The sequence below is a fragment of the Myotis myotis genome, unplaced genomic scaffold (assembly GCF_014108235.1).
Source record: "Myotis myotis isolate mMyoMyo1 unplaced genomic scaffold, mMyoMyo1.p scaffold_m19_p_1, whole genome shotgun sequence".
Lineage (NCBI taxonomy): Eukaryota > Metazoa > Chordata > Mammalia > Chiroptera > Vespertilionidae > Myotis > Myotis myotis.
In genome coordinates, this window is record NW_023416313.1 from 113,408,957 (window position 1) to 113,430,403 (window position 21,447).

Consider the following 21,447-nt stretch of genomic DNA (forward strand, 5'->3'; position numbering starts at 1 on the left):
CAATTATATGTGGAATTTTTAAAAAACAAACTGATAGAGAGTAGAATGGTGATTTCCAGGGGTTGGAGTGGAGGAAGTGGGAAGAGGTTGATAAAACTTTTATTAGATGAATGAGGTCTAAAGTTCTAATGTATATCATGGTGACTATAGTTCATAACACTGTACTGTATAATGGAAATTTGCTAAGACAGTAGAACTTAAGTGTTCACACAGAAAAGAAAGGTAAGTATGTGTTAAATCAATGTGAGAATCCTTTTAAAATGTATACATATACCAAATCATCAGTTTAAATATATTATAATTTTGTTTGTCAATTATACCTCAATAAAGCTGGAGAAATAAAGAAGCATAAAAAGAAAAAATTAAGGTTGTTCATTATAAAGAACTAAATATTTTAATAAAGTGACTTAATTGATCAATTAATGTTTTCCTGACTGTGCCAAAATTGAGCATGAACTCTCTTAGAAAATGTGGAAAATATCATTCCCTCCTATTTTTTTTGTTATGATTACCATCATTATTTTGAGTTCTTGGACCACTTAGCATTTGGCTCCCAGGGCTGGCTGGTTCTCCAAGGACTTTTTGGCTGATGATCATGATTTACACATTATTAGGATCTCTGGCTCTATATAGAATTTTATTTATTTTACGTAGCTTTAAACATAGACCCTGAGAAAAATGGGCTGCCTTTCCTTGGTAATTGATATAACCCCTTTGGAAAGTAATAAAAGTCAAGAACCATATAAATGTTCATTTGCCTTACCCCACTCCTGGGGATTCATTTTAAGGAAATAATTAATAGAAGAGAAAAGGCTTTTTGACAGAGATGTTCATGACAGCAGGGCAGTATATTATGGTATATCATAACTCCTTAAAATATTATGTGCAACAATGATAATTAGGAAGATGTGGAAAGTGCATTGATACAGTGGCAAGTGAAAAACAATATAAAAATCTTTGAATCCTATGATCTCAACCACTTCAAAACATAAATATACTAAAAATGTGTCAGATCAATAATGAACTAACATGTTATGATGAGTATTGTTACACACAGATGAGAAAGATCACATCCAGGGAAATCCCATGTTGGGTACATCATTAATACACACTGTACACACCAAATAGATAGAATACAGTCTGCCTGTGATGCTGGGATTGGACTTAACCTCCAGCACAAGAAGATTAACTAACTCCATAACTAACTAACATGGAAGAAAATAGGAAATACAAGCCAAGGAGGTTCCCTGGATGCCTATAAATGGCAGAAAAGAAGGCCCAAAGCAGACATTGCCAATCTGGGTGCTTATTGTGCCCCACGTGACCAATTCATAGTCTATTGGCTTGGATTTTTCCTTTTCTGGGGTCCCCTCGCCCCCATTTTTGTTTGACCATGTGCCTGCCTACAGAAGCAAGGCTAATGTTAAGAACTTTAGCTACAGACATTGTTAAATCTTTTCATAAAGGTAGTGGATTCTTTAAAGTCTCTGAAGGCCTATAAAACACAAGTTTTAAACTTTTTAATCAAGATATATTGAGTAAACCAAATGTGAATAAAAAATGCTTTACAAAGTAATAGATTTGTGCGTAGTTATATGCATCATATTTCCATAAACTAACAGAATGCATCAATGTATGTAATATTCTGGCCTCTGTGCTCAGACCCCAGGGAAGTGAGAGGAATGGGCCCCATGGTGAAAGGCTTCCTGCTGGCCACGCTGTTGGGAAGGGAGGGTTGGCCATATTGTCCCAAGTCCAGAATCTTCTATTCAGCTTTGTATGTCTCAGTGAATTTTAACTTAGTCCTTCACACACAAGTGTGCAGGCTCTGAGAGACTAATTCATCCCCAGTGTCTGCCCATTAAGGGACCAGCAGAAAATTAATGTGTTAGTTTATTGTCTTACAGTCAGGGGTCTGTAAGAGTCTCCTGGACAGAAACAAGCAAAGTGATTGCCTGGTGTGTTTCTGTAGGGGAGTCTAAGGGGAACCATTTCAGTCTCCACAGAGGGCACCGTGATCTCAGTGACCAGTAGCCTGAAGCCATGATGACTCAGGACACCCATTCTCCGTCCCAGACACAGAACTGTTAGGAAAATTGGAATTCATGGGCCACTGCTCTTCTAGAAATGTTTTCCAGTGCCCTTGGGCTCTTCCTCACTGAATTGATGATATGCAGACATACCCTGATGGACTGGCATTCTCATCTCCTTCCCGTGATGTGATACCATCTTTCTCTGCTTCCTTCTTTAGTGCTCCATAGAGTGTGGCAGTGGGACCCAACAGAGGGAGGTGATTTGTGTTAGGAAGAATGCAGACACCTTTGAAGTGCTGGACCCCTATGAATGTTCCTTCCTAGAGAAACCCCCCAGCCAACAGTCCTGCCACCTGAAGCCTTGTGGAGCCAAATGGTTTAACACAGAATGGAGCATGGTAAGTGAGGGCGCTCTTAGTAGAGATTGCTGCTTTTAGTGCATCATTCTCCTGCTTTCCTTCCATATGCACACCTGGGCCTCCTACTAAGTGCCAGGCATAGGGCTCAGCCCTCAAGTAGATTCCCTATAGTGATCTATCCGGTTGGTTACTGCCAGGGCACCCCAGATACAGTCTACTTGGGGAGTGGAGCCTGAGGCTGGGACAATCTTGATCTAAACTCGGAGCCATTAAGCACTGACTCTCAAGTGTCAGTATGCATAAGAATCAGCTGGGACCTTGTTAGAAAAAACGAATTCTGGGTCCACCAAGAGGAGTTTGCATTTTGAATAATCTCCTTAGGAGAGTTGGATGCAGGTGTCCTTGGACTGCATTTTGAGGAGTGATGCTGCAGAGGATTCATGGCAGAAGGGATTCAAGGATGCCATTGAGAAACTGCATCATGAGGGAATTTCAGTAGGTCTCAGTAATAGAGTAAGACCCACACCAGCCAGGCCTCAGAGTGTGTGTGTGTGTGTGTGTGTGTGTGTGTGTGTGTGTGTGTGTATACACTTGTTTAAAACCCAATAGACGATATGGGCTATGTATTATGGGACTGATCCCGTTTTTCTCTTTGAATTGACTCCTGGAAAACTCAAAGCTAAAATTGTGGTCCATCTCTAAGAGAGAATTTATCAGACCTTACAAAGGATCTTTCCTACTTTTATATTTCATTTAACCTCAGTTTCCCCGGATAATTTTACATTTTGTAACCCTCAAAGCATTTCTTAAGCCATCTCAGATCCTTTTTGTAAGGAGGAGGGTACTGTGTGAATGATGAGAGGCAGAGAGAGTCTGAGACAGAGAGATAGAGTTAATACACAAATAGGTTACTAAGAATGAAGTGGAAAAGGATGGAAATAGTGATAAAACCCTTTTCTTTCTCCAAGTAAAAGAGTTATTTTCAAGAAACATCCTAAAACAGAAAATGTCCTCAGGGCATCGTTCCTGGTGACCAAATAACAGACCTTGGACTCATGGGGGTGGGGTTCATTCTGCTTTGTTTCACTGAAGATCTTCAAGCATGGCTGTGGGTGAGCCCAAAGTAGAGGCCAGAGCCTTTCTCAAAATCATTCATAGGTGATAAAAAGGATTTTGCTTATAAAATATATGAATAAAAGCTGAGAATTCTGTATCCAAACAGGGTGTGTTAGCTCCAGTGAGAACAGCCATTTGGCGTGTGGTGAACCATAGATCAGAGGCAAATGGGAACAAAAGTGGTGTTGAGTTTCGGAGGTATTTTGTCAACTTCTGGGAAATGGGATTTAATTATTTTGATGCTGGCCAAGGCCCTTGAGAACACAGGAGCAGATCAGTATTTTCTTTTACTGTTTGGTTGGAAGAGTCTAAAAGGGCCAGATTCATCAGACCTACCAAAAAAGACAAACTGTGAAAACAACTGTCTGGAAACAACCCAAATGCCCCTCAACAGGTCAATGTGGTACCTCTGAACCACATGTATTACTCAGCAACAAAAATGAATGAACTGTTGGTACCCAAACACCATTGATGAACTTCAAATGCATTTTGCTAAATGATTCCCAAAGCTACAAATTGTACTATCCCATTTATATAATATTCTGTAAAAGGCAAAACTATAGGGACAGATACCAGGTCAGTGATTGCCAGAGGGTAGGGTGGGCTGAATCTCACCAGGGGATTTGTTGTGTGTGATGAAACTTTGACATAAATGATAATAACAAAGACTGTGATGGAACCCAGATGTCTTTGAAGATGCCTTGTTTTGTAAATTTGAGTTCATAACTGAGTCAACATTTTATATAATCTATATATATAAAAGTCTAAGTGACCATTAAGACCGAATGACTGGAACGACCAGTCACTATGATGCGCACTGACCACCAGGGGTCAGACGCTTAACACAGGGGTTGCCCCTGGTGGTCAGTGCACTCCCACAGCAACCTCCCCCAGCCAGCCAACTTCCCATGGTCCCCCCGGCTGGCAGGCCCCAATTGCCCAATCGGGGCTGGGCACCAGGCTGGGATGGAGAACCTGGGGTGAGTGGCAGCAGATGTGGCCCCTTTCCCAGGGGGGGCCAAGGGCTGGCTCCCTCCTCGGGGCTGGCAGCCAACCTCCTGTGCCCTGTCCCTCCCCCCAGCCAGCAGGCCCCAGTCAGCGCCCACCTGCTGCGGTGGCAGCACGGCAGCGAGGGAAGGAGGAGGGTGGAGGTGGGGAACTGCAGCAACAGTGTCATCGTCTGGCGTCTGTTCCTTCCGTGCCCAGCCCAATAACCATCTCCTCCTCTCCCGACCCCGCCAGGGCCTTCAGACCCTGAGCTGGGACAGGAAACTGGGAGTGGGTGGCAGCGGATGTGGCCCCTTTCCCAGAGGGGCCAAGGATCAGTCCCATCCTGGACTGCTCAGTGAGGCAAAAGCCAGTGGGACCCCAAGTGCCTGCAGCTGACACCTGAAGGACCAGCTCTGTTGGGGAAGGGAGTACAGCTCAGAACAAGGTCAATAGAGGTATGAGACTCAAGGCAGACCCAGCATCTGGGTCCCCAAACACTGGACTACTAGGGGATTCAACCTATTGGACCTCAATCAAGTTGCCCAGGGCCAGAAAGGGACAGTTACTCACATTCACCTACACTAGAGAAGCTCCCAGGAGGCCCAGGATAGACATACCAAAGGGACCATTCAACAACATCAGAGCAAAATACAGCAAGCCCCACAAATAGTGGACCCAAAGCACCTGTTTAACAGCTGACACTACAACATTGGAGTTGAACCTCACTGGTAGAAACTCAGAGGGGAAATCCCTCCCACAAACAGGACATCAACATTCAAGTCCCAATTAAAACAGGAGAGCCCAAACAACACACACAAGGGGCATTCCTAGAGCATCCAGCTCAGGAAAACAAAGAGACTACACCACTGGACCCCTCAAGACATTTTCCATATAAGGCCATCTCACAAAGGCTTGAAGCTAAAGCAGTTCTATCTAATACATAGAAGCAAATACAACGAGATAGCTAAAATGGAGAGACAAAGAAACAACCCCCAAATGAGAGAAAAGAAGGAATCTCCAGAAAAAAAATTAAATTAGATAAAGGCAAACAACCTATCAGACATAAACTTTAAAGCAATGGTTATAAAGATACTTAAGGAACTTAGTGCAAATTATAACAACATGAAAAGGGAAATAGAGGCCATGAACAAGAACCAGACAATGAAGAGTGATACATCTGACATCAGGAATGCACTGGAAGGGATTAAGAGTAGATTGGATAAAGCAGAGGATCAAATCAGTGATTTGGAAGATAAGGTAGAAATAAATACCCAATTAGAGCAGCAAATAGAAAAGAAAAAGAATTAAAAAGCAGGAAGATAGCTTAAAGAAGCTCTGGTACAACATGACATGTAACAATATTCACATTATGGGAATACCAGAAGGGGAAGAGGGTAAGCAAGGAACAGAGAACCTTTTTGAAGAAATAATGACAGAAAATTTCCCCAACCTGATGAAGGAAAAGGTCACACAAGTTCAGGAGGCACAGAATCCCAATCAAGATGAACCCAAAGAGACTCACACATAGACACATCATAATTAAAATGGCAAATGTTAAAGACAAAGAAAGAATATTAAAGGCAGCAAGAGAGAGACAGAAAATTACCTACAAAGGAGTTCCAATTAGAATGTCAACTGACTTCTCAATAGAAACATTTTAGGCCAGAAGAGAGTGCATGAAGTACTTGAAATAATGAAAAGCAAGGGCCTAAATCCAAGACTACTTATTGTATCTAGCAAAACTGAAGGTGAAATAAAAAGGTTTCTCTGGTTTATAAAAATGCTATGGATTTTGGGGTGTTAATTTTGTATCCTGATACATTTTTTAATTCATTTATCAAACCTAGTAGTTTTTTTATGAAGTCTTTAGGGTTTTCTATGTACAGTATCATGTCATCTGTGAATAATGAGAGTTTTACTTCCTCCTTTCCAATTGGGATGTCTTTTATTTCTTCTCCTTGTCTGATAGCTATGGCCAGGATTTCCAGAACTATGTCGAACAAGAGCGGTGAAAGAGGGCATCTCTGTCTTGTTCCTGTTCTTAGAGTAAATGGTTTTAGTTTTTTCCCATTGAGTATGATGTTGACTATAGGTTTGTTATCTATAGCCTTTATGATGTTGAGGTATATTCCCTCTATTCCCATTTTGCTGAGAGTTTTTATCAAAAAAGGGTGTTGGATTTTGTTGAATGCTTTTTCTACATCGATTGATATTTCATGTGATTTTTGTCTTTCAACTTCTTTATGTGTTGTATCACGTTTATTGATTTGTGAATATTGTACCAGACTTACATTCCGAAATAAATCCCAGTTGGTCATGATGTATGAACTTTTTAATGTAATGCTGGATCTTGTTTGCTAAAATTTTGTCGAGGATTTTTAGTATCTATTTTCAGCAGGGATATTGGTCTGTAGTTCTCTTTCTTTGTTGTGTCTTTATCTGGTTTTGGAATTAGGGTGATGCTGGTCTCATAGAAAGTTTGGAAGTGTTCCTTTCTCTTGAGTTTTTTGGAATAGTTTGAGAAGTAGAGGGATTTGTTCTTCTTTGAATATTTGGTAAAACTCCCCTGTGAATCTGTCTGGACAAGGGCTTCTGAGAGATTTTTAATTACTGCTTCAATTTCATCAGTAGTTATTGGCCTATTCAGATTTTCTGATTCTTCCTGATTGAGTTTTGGAAGATTGTATTTTTCTAGGAATATGTCCATTTCATCCCAGTTGTCCCGTTTGTTGGAATAAAGTTGTTCATAGTATTTTGCTACAATCCTTTGTATTTCTGTGGGGTCAGTTGTTACTTCACCTCTTTTGTTTCTGATTTTGTTTATTTGGGGCCTCTCTTTTTGTTTCTTTTGAGCTTGGCTAGTGGTCCATGACTCTTGTTTATTCTCAAAGAACCAGCTCTTGGTTTTATTGATCTTTTCTATTGTTGGAGCTTTTTTTGTCTCTATATCATTTATTTCCACTCTGATCTTTATTATCCTTCCTTCTACTTGTTCTGGGCTTTTCTTGTTGTTCACTTTCCAATTCTTTAAGTTGTAGTGTTAGCTAACTTACTATCAGTTTTTCTTGTTTTCTGAAATAGGAGTGTAGTGCTACGAACTTCCTTCTCAGGACTGCTTTCACTGGGTCCCATAGGTTTTGGATTGTTGTGTTTTCATTGTCATTTGTTTCCAGGATGTTTTTATTTCTCCTTTGAAATAAAAAAAAAAATTCATTGTTTAATAGCATGCTATTTAGCCTCCATGTATTTGATTGTTTTTGAGTGTTTTTCTTGTAGCTGATTTCTAATTTCATGCTATTATGGTCTGAGAAGATGCTTGATATGATTTCAATCTTCTTAATTCGTAGAGACTTAGCTTGTATCCTAATATGTAGTCTATCTTTGAAAATACCCCATGTGCATTTGAGAAGAATGTACATTCTGTAGCTTTGTGGTGGAATGTTCTGAAGATGTCAATTAGTTCTATCTGTTCTAAAGTGTCATTGAGGATTGCTGTTTCCTTATTGATTTTTTTGTCTAAAAGATTTATCCAGTGATGTTAGTGGGATATGAAAGTTCCCTACTATGATTGTATTGCTGTCGATCTCTCCCTTGATATCCTCCAGACGTTTTTTTTATATATATATATACTTAGATGTTCCTGTATTGGGTGCTATAGGTTTACCAGACATATAGCCTTTTGTTGTAGGGATCCCTTTAGTATTATTAAGTGGCTTTCCTTATCACTTGTTACAGCCTTCACTTTGAGGTCTATTTTTTCAGATATAAGTATTGCTACCCCAGCTTTATTTTTTTCTATTTGCCTGAAAAAAAAAATGTTTCCATCCTTTCACTTTCACTCTGTGTGAGTCCTTTGTTCTAAAGTGGGTCTCTTGTAGACAGCATATAGTTGGGTCATGTTTTCTTATCCATTCAGCTACTCTATGTCTTTTGATCAGAGTACTTAATCCACTTACATTTAAGGTTATTATTGATAGGTATTTGTTTGTCACCATTTTTATTCTTTATGCCTCTGTTCCTTATTCCCTTTCTATTTTTTTCTTTTTACAACAGTCCCTTTAGAACAGCAGTTCTCAACTTGTGGGTCGCAACCCCTTTGGGGGTCAAACAACCCTTTCACAGGGGTCACCTAAGACCATCGGAAAACATATATATAATTACATATTGTTTTTGTGATTAATCACTATGCTTTAATTATGTTCAATTTGTAACAATGGAATTGGGGGTCACCACAACATGAGGAACTGTATTAAGGGTCGTGGCATTAGGAAGGTTGAGAACCACTACTTTAGAATTTCTTGCATCGCTGGCTTCATGGTAATAAACTCCCTTAGCCTTTTTTTGTCTGTGAAGCTCTTGATTTCACCTTCTATTTTGAATGATAGCCTTGCTGGATAGGGTATTATTGGATTCAGTCCCCTTGCTTTGCATCACTTTATATACTTCATTCCATTCCCTTCTGGCCTGATGTATTTATTTTGAGAAATCAGTTGATAGTCTAATGGGGAATCCCTTGTAGGTAACTTTCTGTCTCTCTCTGGCAGCCTTTAAGATTCTTCCTTTGTTGTTGATGTTTAATTACAATGTTTCTTGGTGTTAATCTTTTGGGGTTCATGTTGTTTGGGACTTTCTGTGCTCCTTGGATTTGTGTGAATTTTTCTTCCCAAAGTCAGGGAAGTTTTCTGTCATTATTTCTTCAAACAGCTTTTCTATTCCTTGTTCAGCTTCCTTGCCTTCTGGCACCCCTATTATGTTGATGTTGTTTTGTTTTGTGTTGTCTCAGACCTCCTTTAGACTCTCCTCCTGCTTTTTTTTTTTTTTTTCCAGTTGCTGCTCTGCTTGGGTGTTTTTCCACCTTGTCTTCTAACTCACTGATTCGGTCCCCAGCTTCTTCTAGTGATTTTTTTTCTGAAGATATGGGTAAACAATGTGATTTAACAGCCTTGGAACATGGGATATATATATATATCCACTGTATATAGGCTGTTAAATCACATTGTTTACCCATATCTTCAGAAAAAAATCACTTCTACTGTCTTTGTAAACAACCTGCTTCCCTATTTATAATGGTCTAGCCCTCTAGCAACTTCAGCGCGAAATTATAGCTAATTTGCCTACAAACATCAGGTGGTCATAATAATCTGGCCACTCAGTGTATAAAAGCCTAAGCAACTGTCACAACCGAAACAACCGAACCGACGACCGAACAGGCTGCGTGGGGAGAACAGGCTGCGTGGGGCGACCAGGCTGGCAGGTGGGTTAGTGAGGGACAACCAAACGACTGAGCAGCAGGCTGCGTGGGGCAACCAGGCCAGCAGGGGGGTTGGTGAGGGGAAACCAAACAACTGAGTAGTGGGCTGCATGGGGCAACCAGGCTGGCAAGGGGGGCTGTGAGGGGTGACCAAATAACTGACCAGCAAGCTGTGTGGGGCGACCAGGCTGGCAGGGGGGGAGTGAGGGATGACCAAACGACTGAACAGCAGGCTGCTTGGGGCAACCAGGCTGGTAGGGGAATTGTTGGGGGTGACCAGGCTGGTGGGGGGGGGCAGTGAGGGGAGCAGAGGGGGGCAGTGAGGGGCAACCAGGCTGGTGGGGGGGCAGTAAGAGGTGACCAGGGTGGCAGGGGAAGCAGTTAGGGGTGACCAGGCCAGCAGTGGGGGCAGTTAGTGGCAATCAGGCAGGCAGGCAGGTGAGCAGTTAGGAGCCAGTGCTCCCTGATTGTGAGAGGAATGTCCAACTGCCGGTTTAAACTGGCAGTCAGACATCCCCCGAGGGGTCTTGGATTGGAGAGGGTGCAGGCTGGGCTAAGCGGACACCCACCCCATCCCGCACGAATTTTGTGCACCAGGCCTCTAGTTATGTATAACAGGATATTGTAAAAATTAAGTTATGAAATTTTTATTAAAACATTTCTTACATACCGTTATATTGACTGGGTTGCAAAAATATTCATTGTGGGCCACATGCGACCCATGGGCCGCAAATTTGACATGCTTGGAATACCATGTTCATAGATTGGAAGAATTAACATCATTAAAATCTCTATACTATCCAAAGCAATCTACAGATTCAAAGCAATCCCTATTAAAATACAAATAGCATACTTCACAGAGCTAGAACACATACTCCAAAAATGTATATGGAACCATAAAAGACCCCAAATAACTGCAGCAATCTTGAGAAAGAAGAGTGAAGTAGGAGAGATCACAATACTGGGTATCAAACTATACTACAAAGCCATTATAACCTAAACAGCTGGTACTGGCACAAGAACAGACATATAGACCAATGGATCAGAACACAGACCCCAGAAACTAAACCACACTATTGTGGCCAATTAATATTTGACAAAGGAGGCAAGAACATACAATAGGGTAAAGACAGTCTCTTCGACAAATGGTGCTGGGAAAACTGGATAAACATATGCAAAAAAAATAAAACTAGACCACCAACTTACACCAGACACAAGAATAAACTCAAAGTGGATAAAAGACATAAATGTAAGGCATGAAACTATAAAAATCTTAGAGGAGAACATTGGCAGTAAAATCTCAGACATCTCATGTAGCAATATGTTTATGGATATAGCTCCTAGGGCAAAGGAAACTAAGGAGAAAATTAAAAAATGGGATACATCAAAATAAAAAGCTTCTGCGCAGCAACAGAAACCACCATCAAAATGAATAGGAAACCCACTGAATGGGAGAACATATTTGGCAATGATACATCTGATAAGGGGTTAATATCCAAAATATAAGTACTCATACAACTCAACAAAACGAAGACAAACAATCCAATTTAAAAATGGGCAGAGGAATGGGCTGCAGTACTCAAGGTAATGGAAAGCAAGAATCTGAGACCAAGATTACTATATCCTCAAGGCTATCATTCAAAATCTATGGTCAAATAAAGAGCTTCCCAGACCCAAAAATAAAAAGGCTAAAGGAGTTCATCACCACCAAGCCAGCATTATAAGAAATGCTAAAGGAATTGCTGTAAGGGATTGTTGAGAAGAAGAAACGGAGAGAGAAACCTAGCCATACAGAATTAAATGGCTATAAATAAGTACCTCTCAATAATAACCCTAAATGTAAATAGATTAAATGCTCCAATCAAAAGGTGTAGGGTAGCTGAATGGATACAAAAACATGACCCAACTATATGCTATCTACAAGAGACGCACCTCAAAACAAAAGACACACACAGGATGAAAGTGAAGGGTTGAGAAAAAATTTTCCATGCAAATGGAAAAGAAAAAAAAAGCTGGAGGAGCAATACTCACATCCAACAAAATTTACTTTAAAAGCATCATGCTAAGCGAAATAAGCCAGTCGGAGAAAAATAAATATATGATCTCACTCATTTGTGGGATGTAATGAACAACATAAACTGATGAACAAAAATAGAGCCAGAGGGAAACAAAAATATACTAGAATATAATAGAAGTAATCCTGTTATTTGCAGATTTTTAATATTTCCTACAACTTTTGTGATATCATACTATGTAAGTACAGTTTTGGTAATATTATTATACTTAAAATCCTTTTATTCTTGAAATATTAATTTTTATTCCATGTAATCCTATATAATAAAAGAGAAACATGGTAATTAGCTGTAACTTCGCTACCCTTCCCATTGGCTAATCAGCAAGATATGCAAATTAACTGCCAACCAAGATGGCGGCCGGCAGCCAAGCAACTGATGCGAACAGGGAGGCTTGCTTGCTCCAGTGATGGAGGAAGCCAGGTTCCCCGCCTGAAGCTGCCGGCCTCTCAGCTGCTCTCTAAGAAACATTGTTACAAATATAGAAGCTAAACAAAACCCCAGAAACCTGCTTTCAGTCAGCTGGGATCTCAGAGCTGGATTTGCAACAAAGTTTCAAATACAGAAGGTAAACAAAGTCCAGAAACCTGCTTTCAGCAGCCGAGGTCTCAGAGCTGGAGCCAAGCCTTAGAGCTAAAGATGGCTCTCAGCTCCAGTGACAGCCATAAAAGGTAAATAAATCCCAGAATAAAAAAGAAAAAAGAAATATAAGAGAGGTTGGGAGCTTCAGTCACCTGCCAGCCTGAAAACGGCCCTCAGCCCCTCACCCAGACTGGCCAGGCACCCCAGTGGGGACCCCCACCCTGAAGGGGGTGTGACCAGCTGCAAACAGCCATCATCCCCTCATCCAGGCTGGCCAGGCACCCCAGTGGGGATCCCCACCCTGATCCAGGCCACCCCTCAGGGAAAACCAGCCGGTCCCCACCCGTGCACCAGGCCTCTATCCTATATAGTAAAAGGGTAATATGCCTCCCAGCACCAGGAACAGTGGAGCTGCAAGGCCTCCCGAACCCGGGATCAGCTGAGCAGCGAGGCCTCACTGCTCCGGTGTCAAGCGGAGCTGCGAGGCCTCCCAGCACTGGGATCAGCGGAGCCGCGAGGCCTCCTGGCCCCTGGAGCAGCGTGACAGGGGGCAGCACCCAAACCCCCTGATCGCCCTGCAGCTCTATGTGTGACAGGGGAAGGTGCCCCAACCCCCTGATCAGCCCTGCTCTGTGCCTGATAGGGGGGAGCTCCCTAACCCCCTGATTGACCCTGCTCTGTGCGTGACATGGGGGATCTCCCCACCCCCTGATCTGCCCTGCTCTGTGGGTGACGGGGGGAGCACCCCAACCCCTTGATCGGCCCTGCTCTGTGTGTGACAGGGTACGGAGCCCCAACCCCCCTGATGGGCCCTGCTCTGTGAGTGACAGGGGGCAGTGCCCCAACCCCCTGATTGGCCCTGCTCTGTGCGTGACAAGGGGTGGCGCTGCAACTTCCCCATCAACCCTGCCTTGAGTGTGACGGGGGCGGCACCCCAATCCTCCAATCAGCCCTACCCTGAGCATGACTGAAGGTGGCATCGCAACCTCCTGATCCGCCCTGCTCTGTGCCTGACAGGGGGTGGCGCCCCAACTCCCCAATCGGCCCTGCTCTGAGCCCGACCAGGGGCTGCACCTAGGGATTGGGCCTGCCCTCTGCCACCCAGGAGTGGGCCTAAGCCAGCAGGTCGTTATCTCCCGAGGGGTCCCAGACTGTGAGAGGACACAAGTGGGGCTGAGGGATACACCCCACCCCCGCCAGTGCACAGATTTTTGTGCACTGGGCCTCTAGTATTATTATATGTAAGATTAAAAAAAAAAAATGGGCAGAGGATCTGAATAGACATTCCTTCAAAGAGGACATGGAAATGATGAAGAGACACATGAAAAAATGCTCAAAGTCACTAATCATTAGAAAAATCCAAATTAAAACCACAATGAGATATCACCTCACACCTGTCAGAATGGCTATCATCAAAAATCAACAAACAAATGCTGGCAAGGATATGGAGAAAAGGGAACCCTAGTTCACTGCTGGTGGGAATGCAGACTGGTGCAGCCACTATCTAAAACAATATGGAGTTTCCTCAAAAAATTAAAACTGGAACTTCCTTTTGACCCAGAGATCCCACTTCTGGGAATATATCCTAAAAACCCCAAAACACCAATCAGAAAGAATATATGCACCCCTATGTTCAAAGCAGCATTATTGTAATAGCTAAGATTTGGAAACAGCCCATGAGTCCATCAGTAGATGAGTGGATAAAAAAAAGCTGTGGGACATTTACACTATGGAATACTGTGCAACTGTAAAAAAAGGGATCTCTTACCCTTTGGGACAGCATGGATGGACCTGGAAAATATTATGCTAAGTGAAATAAGCCAAACTGAGAAAGACAAGTATCACATGATCTTACTTATTTGTGAAATCTAATGAACAAAATAAGACCTGAAGCAGGGAGGCATTGAACAGACTGGCATACCTCAATGTGGGGTTGGGAGGACAATAAGAAATTCGTGCATGGTGGGAGCAGGAGGGGGGGTTCCCTCAGCTCAGCTGTGCCCTCTCACAATCCGGGACCCCTCGGGGGATGTCCAACTGCCGGGCCTAAACTGGCAGTCGGACATCACTCTCGCAATCCAGGACCCCTTGCTCCTAACTGCCTGCCTGCTCGCTCCTTACCACCCGCCTGCTTGTTCCTTACTGCTTGGCTCACCACTCCTTAGCGCTGCCACAGAGGTGGGAGAAGTTCCCGCCACCATAGGTGCACTCGCCAGCGTGAACCCCGCTTCTGGCTGAGCGGCGCTCCCACAGTGTGGGAGCACACTGTCCACCAGGGGCAGTTCCTGCTTTGAGCATCTGCCCCCTGGTGGTCAGTGAGCGTCATAGTGACCAGTCCTTCTGCCTTAACGGTCGCTGGGCTTTTATATAGATAGATATCATAGCCTATGGACACGGACAATAGGGTAGTGAAGACCTAGGAGGCTGGGTAAGGGCTGGGAGGAAAGGGGAAGGGGGAAATAGGAGATATCTGTAATATTATCAACAGTGAAAGGGTTTTTTTTGTTTTAAATATATTTTATTGATTTTTTACAGAGAGGAAGGGAGAGAGATAGTTAGAAACATTGATGAGAGAAACATCGATCAGCTGCCTCCTGCACATCTCCTACTGGGGATATGCCCGCAACCCAGGTACATGCCCTTGACCGGAATCAAACCTGGGACCTTTCAGTCCGCAGGCCGACGCTCTATCCACTGAGCCAAACCGGCTTCGGTGAAAGATATTTTTTAAAAATTTTTTTAATTAAAAAAAAGAAAAGTTTAAGTGAAAACCCTGTTGTCCTGGATTTGAATTAGAAATATCGATATGAACTCATAAATTAGTCTTACTTTCTTAGCTTTATCCAATGATAGAGCCTAGAAACCATGACCAGCCCAGAAGCAAATGGCACACCTATTAGCCAGAATATAGTTTCAAACTACCACTCTCCACTAAAAGAACCAGGAATTCTTAGATAAATGGCCAATTCAAGATCTGGGACTACATAATTATAAAATAGATTGAAATATATCTTAATATCTTTTAATATTTTTAATATACTTTAGGAAGTTCTCAAAGACAACTGAGTTTATGACCAGAGGACTCAAGAGCCAAATTTTAGAGGCTCCTGCTAGCCATTGATGGGACATCGGTGAGCATCAGGAAAAAGAATAACTACCATAGATTGAATGAAACACATCACATATGTTAAATTCATCCATTTATAAATTATAATAATAATAAACTAATAGGTAACCATTAGAGAATGTTAGAGGAACCAACTCATTGTTCTGAAAACTGATAGATAAAAGAAAAGAGTCAAGCATTTACTAACAAACAAGCTGTACCACTGGGTAACGGGAGAGTAATGGCTAGGGCACGGTTGGGGAAGGGGAGGAGTCTTTAGCAAAGACTACAGCTAATATAAGAAGAGATAATAGAATATAATCAGCATTTTTCAACCCTGAATGAATTAGAAGATCTGGGCTTTGATCATCAGTGGCTGCTGACATCCCCAAAAGACAGGCAATTATATACATCCTGAGAAGTAGTCTCACCAAAAAAATCAAACCTTTCACCCATTAAGGCCTCTTCTAGATCCAACTTCCATTTTACAGGAAATACAGAAGCCAGAGGAGCATGTTAAACTGTCCCATGAGGATGCAGTCAGCAAAATCCTGACTCTGCCAAATGACTCAGTGCAAGGGGAGAAAGCGCAGAAGAGGGGAACTTATTGAATAAAAGGGATAAAAGGCGTATCAGTCAACTGCAGTGTGCAGATCTGATATGGATTCTGATTTTTTAAAAAATATTAAAATTTTATGAAATTCACAAGATAAGTGAAAATAGGAACATTGACTATCTACAGGGGTGGGCAAAAATCAGTTTACAGTTGTGAGTATGCAAAAGTTTATTCTTGTAGTATGATTTATTAACTAGAGGCCTGATGCATGAAAATAAGCTTGGCCCCCACCGTGGCAGCGACGGCTGCCTCTGCCTCGCGCGCCGCCGCTGCGGCTTCGTCCGGCAGGTTGTCCGAAAGGACGTCCAGAAGGATGTTCAGTCTAATTAGCATATTATGCTTTTATTATTATAGATTATTGTATTATTTTCCATACAAACAACTGTAAACCTACTTTTTCCCACCCCTGTATTTAAAAACTACGGAATTGCCCTGGCTTATGTTACTCAGTGGTTAGGCCTGAACCAAAGGGTGGCAGGTTTGATTCCCAGCCCTGGTCAGAGCGCATATGGGAGGCAACCAATGTATGTGTCTCTCTCGCATCAATGTTTCTCTCTCTCTCTCTCTCTCTCTCTCTCTCTCTCTCTCTCTCTCTCTCTCCTGCCTCTCTCCCTCCCACCCTCTTTATAAAACATCAATGGAAAAAATATCCCCAGATGAGGATTAACAAAAAAATAAAAACAATAGGAACTATGTATTATTAATTTCTAGGTGTGATAATGGTATTGTGGTAATTTTTGGTTGTTGTTGTTAATCCTCACCTGAGGATATTTTTTTTCCATTGATTTTTTTTTTCTTTTAGAGAGAGTAGAAGGGATCAACTCTGCAACCTAGGTATGTGCCCTTGACCAGAATCAAACTCACCACACTTTGGTGCATAGGCCAACACTCTAATCATTAAGAAACAATGACCAGGGTGGTATTGTGGTAATTTTTACGGAGTCCTTATGTTTTAGAGCTACAAACTGAAATATTACAGAAGACATGATATGATGTCTACATTTGCTTCATAATCCGAGGAGTGGACATGGGTGGGTGTAGCTGGGACATGACTTGAATGATTTGATGGGTGTTGAAACTGGCTGACAGATGCGTAAGAGTTTGTTTGAATATTGTCTCCTTTTGGAGATGTTTGAAATTATCCATTAGTTGTCCTCTGCAGTGCACCGAGCTAATAGACGGCCAAGAAATCCAACCTTCTCTCTTTGTGCCCATGCAGTGCTCCAAGAGCTGCCAGGGGGGCTTCCGGGTCCGGGAAGTACGCTGTCTGTCAGATGACATGGCCCTAAGTAATCTCTGTGATCCTCAGTGGAAACCAGAAGAGAAAGAATCCTGTAACCCTCAGGACTGTGTCCCTGAAGTTGGTAAGTAGGGATCCTGCAGTGAAGATTCATCTTTGTTAAGCTCTGTCAAGTTCTCCGGTGTGAAATGCCACATCCATCTGGAGTTCAGGGGTCAAAGTACTTTTGGTATGTTAAGTTTATAAGCCTGGATGGTGAGCCAAGCCACCCACCAAAAAATAAACTTAAATGTGAATGGATTAAAATGGTAATGCATTCAGAGACTTGGTTCCATCATCCTTAGGGTCAGAGTAGTGAGATTTTAATGTCATGTTTAAAGAAAAAGAAAAAGCCCTACCTGGTTTGGCTCAGTGGATAGAGTGTCAGCCTGTAGCCTGAAGGGTCCTAGGTTCAATTCCAGTCAAGGGCACATACCTAGTTGCAGGCTCCTCCCCAGCCTGGACCTGGTCAGGGCACATGCAGGAGGCAATCAATGTGTTTCTCTCACATCGATATTTCTCTCTGTCTTTCCCACTCTCTCTTCCACTCTCACAAAAATCAATGGAAAAATATTCTCAGTTGAGAATTTTTAAGTAATAATCTACATACTAGTATATAAAAGGCTAATATGCAAAGTGTCCCCTTGGGAGTTTGACTGGGAGACCGGGAGTTCTATCACTCGCTATGATGTGCGCTGACCACCAGGGGACTGCACGGAACATGGCGGGCGGGTGGCAGCAGGGCGCTGAGGGAGCGAGGGAAGGAGGAGGCGGGGAGGCGGGGAGGCAGGGAGGCAGAGAGATGGGGAGGCGGGGAATCTGATTGGCCCTGATTGCTGGCCAGGCCTAGAGACTCTACCTGTGCACAAATTTCCTGCACTGGGCCTCTAGTAGTAATAATAAAGAAAAAGAAAAATGCAAGCTCTTAGTACACACCCACACTCCATCAGCAATAGGCAGCAGTACCAGGATGGAGAGCCCTCACCTCACTTTCTCTCCCCAGTAGTCCAGGCTGCCCCTCATGCTCAGAGCATCTTGTTCTCTTCTGCTACAGATGAAAGCTGCAAGGACAGATACTACAACTGCAACGTGGTGGTGCAGGCCCGCCTCTGCGTCTACAACTACTACAAGACTGCCTGCTGCGCCTCATGCACTCGCGTGGCCAACAGGCACGCGGGCTTCCTGGGGAGCAGATAACACCCCCGCACCTACCCAAAGAGCAGAGCAGCAAGTCTGTAAGAGGGTGACTGGCAGGCTGCTGATCCACCAGGGTCTCCCTGGCCCAGGGCGCTGCCAGCCAATTTGGTCACCAGCCCCGCCTTCAGTAAAGTGTCCACGCGGTGCCCAGGCGCAGAGCCACAGCTCTGAGCATCGCCATCAACTGAAGTTCCCTCCTTGGGAAACCTGGAAACCTCTAACAGTGCTCTCTGAAAACCAGTCAGGGGGGCGTTCAGGCAGTTCTCAGCCAACCCCTCCTGGCACTTTCTAAGGCAGCAATTTAGCCCTGACTGGGCACTGCCTCCCCCAGGGGGCTCTTGGCCTTTCCAATATCAGCACCTCCTGGAGAGTCAGAGGAGGCAGCACCTGTACCCAGGGCCCCACGAAGCCTTGCTGAGATGCCGGCATCCCTGTTACCTCAGCCCCGCTGTGCCTGTCCTCTTTCTCAAAGACATTAAGTTGTTTGCCTGCCTCATGACACAAACATCTCATGTCATGCAGTGCTTTATTGTTTCACAGGTATATTCACAGATATTAATTCCTTAGCAGCTTATAACACCCCAGAAGGGAGGCAGGGAATGAATCATTGTCCCATTTTACTAGCAAGGAAATTGAGACTCATTGACCTCCCAGCCATATTCACCTGTTCAGTCCCAACCCCAATCATCTGACCACAAAACCCTGACCCCAAGGCCTGTCCAGAAGTCTTAGGTCTGCAGGATGCGGCTTCATTTCAGACCAAGAGTGAGAATTTCCTAATTAGCAAATGAAACCCAGGTCTTTGAATTCTTCCCTCCAACCAAAGGTCAAAACTTTATCCCAGCATCAGTTGTTTCAGAAGTCTGTTTCCACCAATCCCTTCCCCCACAGTAACAGGCCCTCATCACAGGACTCTGCAGCTCTCATTAAGTCCCGTCCTGAAAGAAACTCTCCCCTGAGACCATAAAGGCGCTGGGTATCACAGTCATTGCCTGAAATTCTGACTTCCTTCCCCAGTGAGATGTTTTCCCTGGAACCGGAAGTCAGGGTCCCTTTGGCCACAACAGTCCCTTTCTGGTCCCAGAGCAGGTTTCCAGAACTGTGTGCTCAGCCCCTCCTCAGCCACCCTGCTGGGCTGTTCTCCACACGTGCCTGGTGGAAAGTGTAACCAACCCACACCAGCAAAAACCTTGTTTCTATTAGAAAGTGTCTCCCTTTGGTCTTTTTGATTTGATTTATGGATTTCTCTCTATTACTTCAAATCCTTCCTTTCTCACCCAGGACTGACAACCCATGTCCCCGCCCCCCTCCCAGACAGGAGCACTAACACCTACATTAATGGAGCCAGTCTGGGAGGAGGGGCTGTGAGCTCCAGTGACAGCTGCATCAGAGGGCTCTTCCCTGACTCACCTCACCTAACTCTGTAGCTCCAGAGCCTGCGGGGGTCAGTAGGGGGGTCAACAGTGCCTATTGAGAGAGGAACTCTTTGAAAAATCCATTAAGAAGAAAATATATGTACATATTTTTTCTTTTACCCATTAAGAAAAGTACCAGGCTAAACGAATTGTAAGCTCTTAGTACTGTGGTCCTGGGCCCATTTCCCTTTTAAAGCAAGCCTTAGCAATTGAGTTTCTCCCAGTAGCCCTTTAAACCAGAAATCTGCTAATTAGATGATCACTTGCAGTTTTTGGAAGCAGTATCACCAGTTAGTCTGACACACTCTGTGTTTCCAGGGATTCTCTTTGGCTTTCCTGTGGGTGTCCTCTTGCTGGGGAGCTCCAGCACCACTCCCCAGAAGCACCCCCTCTCTCCTGGCTCTTATGGGACTCCTGCAGAGAAGCAGGCAGGAAGAGGCCCCGCTGCTCCGGCCTCCAAGTGTGTCAGTGATTTCATCCCGTGTACCCCCTTCCTTTCACTAGAAGTTTTTTGCTTCTAATCACAAGGGGAGTTTGTCCTTGACGCAGCAGCCTGCTGAACAAGCCAGCCATCTGCTGGAGTCCTTGCAAGAGGCTGTCTTTACACGTGGGAGGGCAGGGTGGGTCAGTGGGTGGGAGAGCAGGAAGGCTGATTTCACCTCAAATTAAGGGAAAACCTTGTAGCCATACCAGCTGCCCAACAGAGGTGTGGCCACCATTTGTGAGCGCGCTCTCCATCCTAAGTGGGACTTCTCTGTCGCGGGGAGGTGAACATCCCGGTTCCCTCCACCTCGGGATGCTCATGATGCGCTGGTCAGTGGTGGCTTTGTCTCTGACATCTGACAACTTCCGTGGCTCCCAGATGCTACCTAACAGTTCTTTAAAAGCACAGCGATCCTTCCGTGATGACCGCGTGATGACGGCCGTTGTGGAACTGGGTTGGGGGGGGGGGGGTGGATCTCATGACTTCGGGGGAGGGGCAGAAGCACCTAAACTCGGGGGCTTTATTCTCTTCCTACAAATAGCTGAGCTATTCTTGGAATTCATTTATCTCTGGAAAGTTTATAAATTACTAGAATGGGGGTTTTATTTGTTTATTTGTCTTAGAAATCCAATTTTTACTAATTTCCTAGCTTCTCGTGTCAGCATCCAAATGCCTTTGTCCTTAGCACAGCACATCAGATAAAGTCCTTTGATATTTCCAGTGGCGATGACGACGGCGTGCCTGTGTAGGGAGTCTAAGGAAAGCTCCCCTTTTGGTGGCTCCCTCCCTCCAGATGTGTCTCCTCTCCCTTTCCTAGACCCTATGAGTTTGCTTTCTCCTCTGCATTACTTGCCACCCCCTTCTCAGTCCTCTCCATGTTCTATTAACTGGCCACAATGCAAAACTGAAATTTACATTTGATGGTGCTTTTTTTTTCCCTGTGTACT

The 21,447-nt window shown here is 43.8% G+C and overlaps 1 protein-coding gene across 2 annotated transcripts in view; it reads left to right on the forward strand.

Moving 5' to 3' along the window:
• Positions 1-20,971, forward strand: part of THSD4 (thrombospondin type 1 domain containing 4) — a 595,914-nt gene extending 574,943 nt beyond the window's left edge. Inside the window, exons 16-18 of one of the 2 annotated variants that reach the window (XM_036347731.1) lie at positions 2,252-2,431; positions 17,345-17,489; positions 18,459-18,736. In XM_036347731.1, coding sequence (XP_036203624.1) covers positions 2,252-2,431; positions 17,345-17,489; positions 18,459-18,601 — 468 coding nt within the window. In that variant the 3' untranslated portion in view covers positions 18,602-18,736. Of the gene's footprint in view, positions 1-2,251; positions 2,432-17,344; positions 17,490-18,458 lie in introns of both variants that reach the window. The other variant, XM_036347721.1, reaches the window with a different exon arrangement.
• Positions 20,972-21,447: the final 476 nt, after the last annotated feature.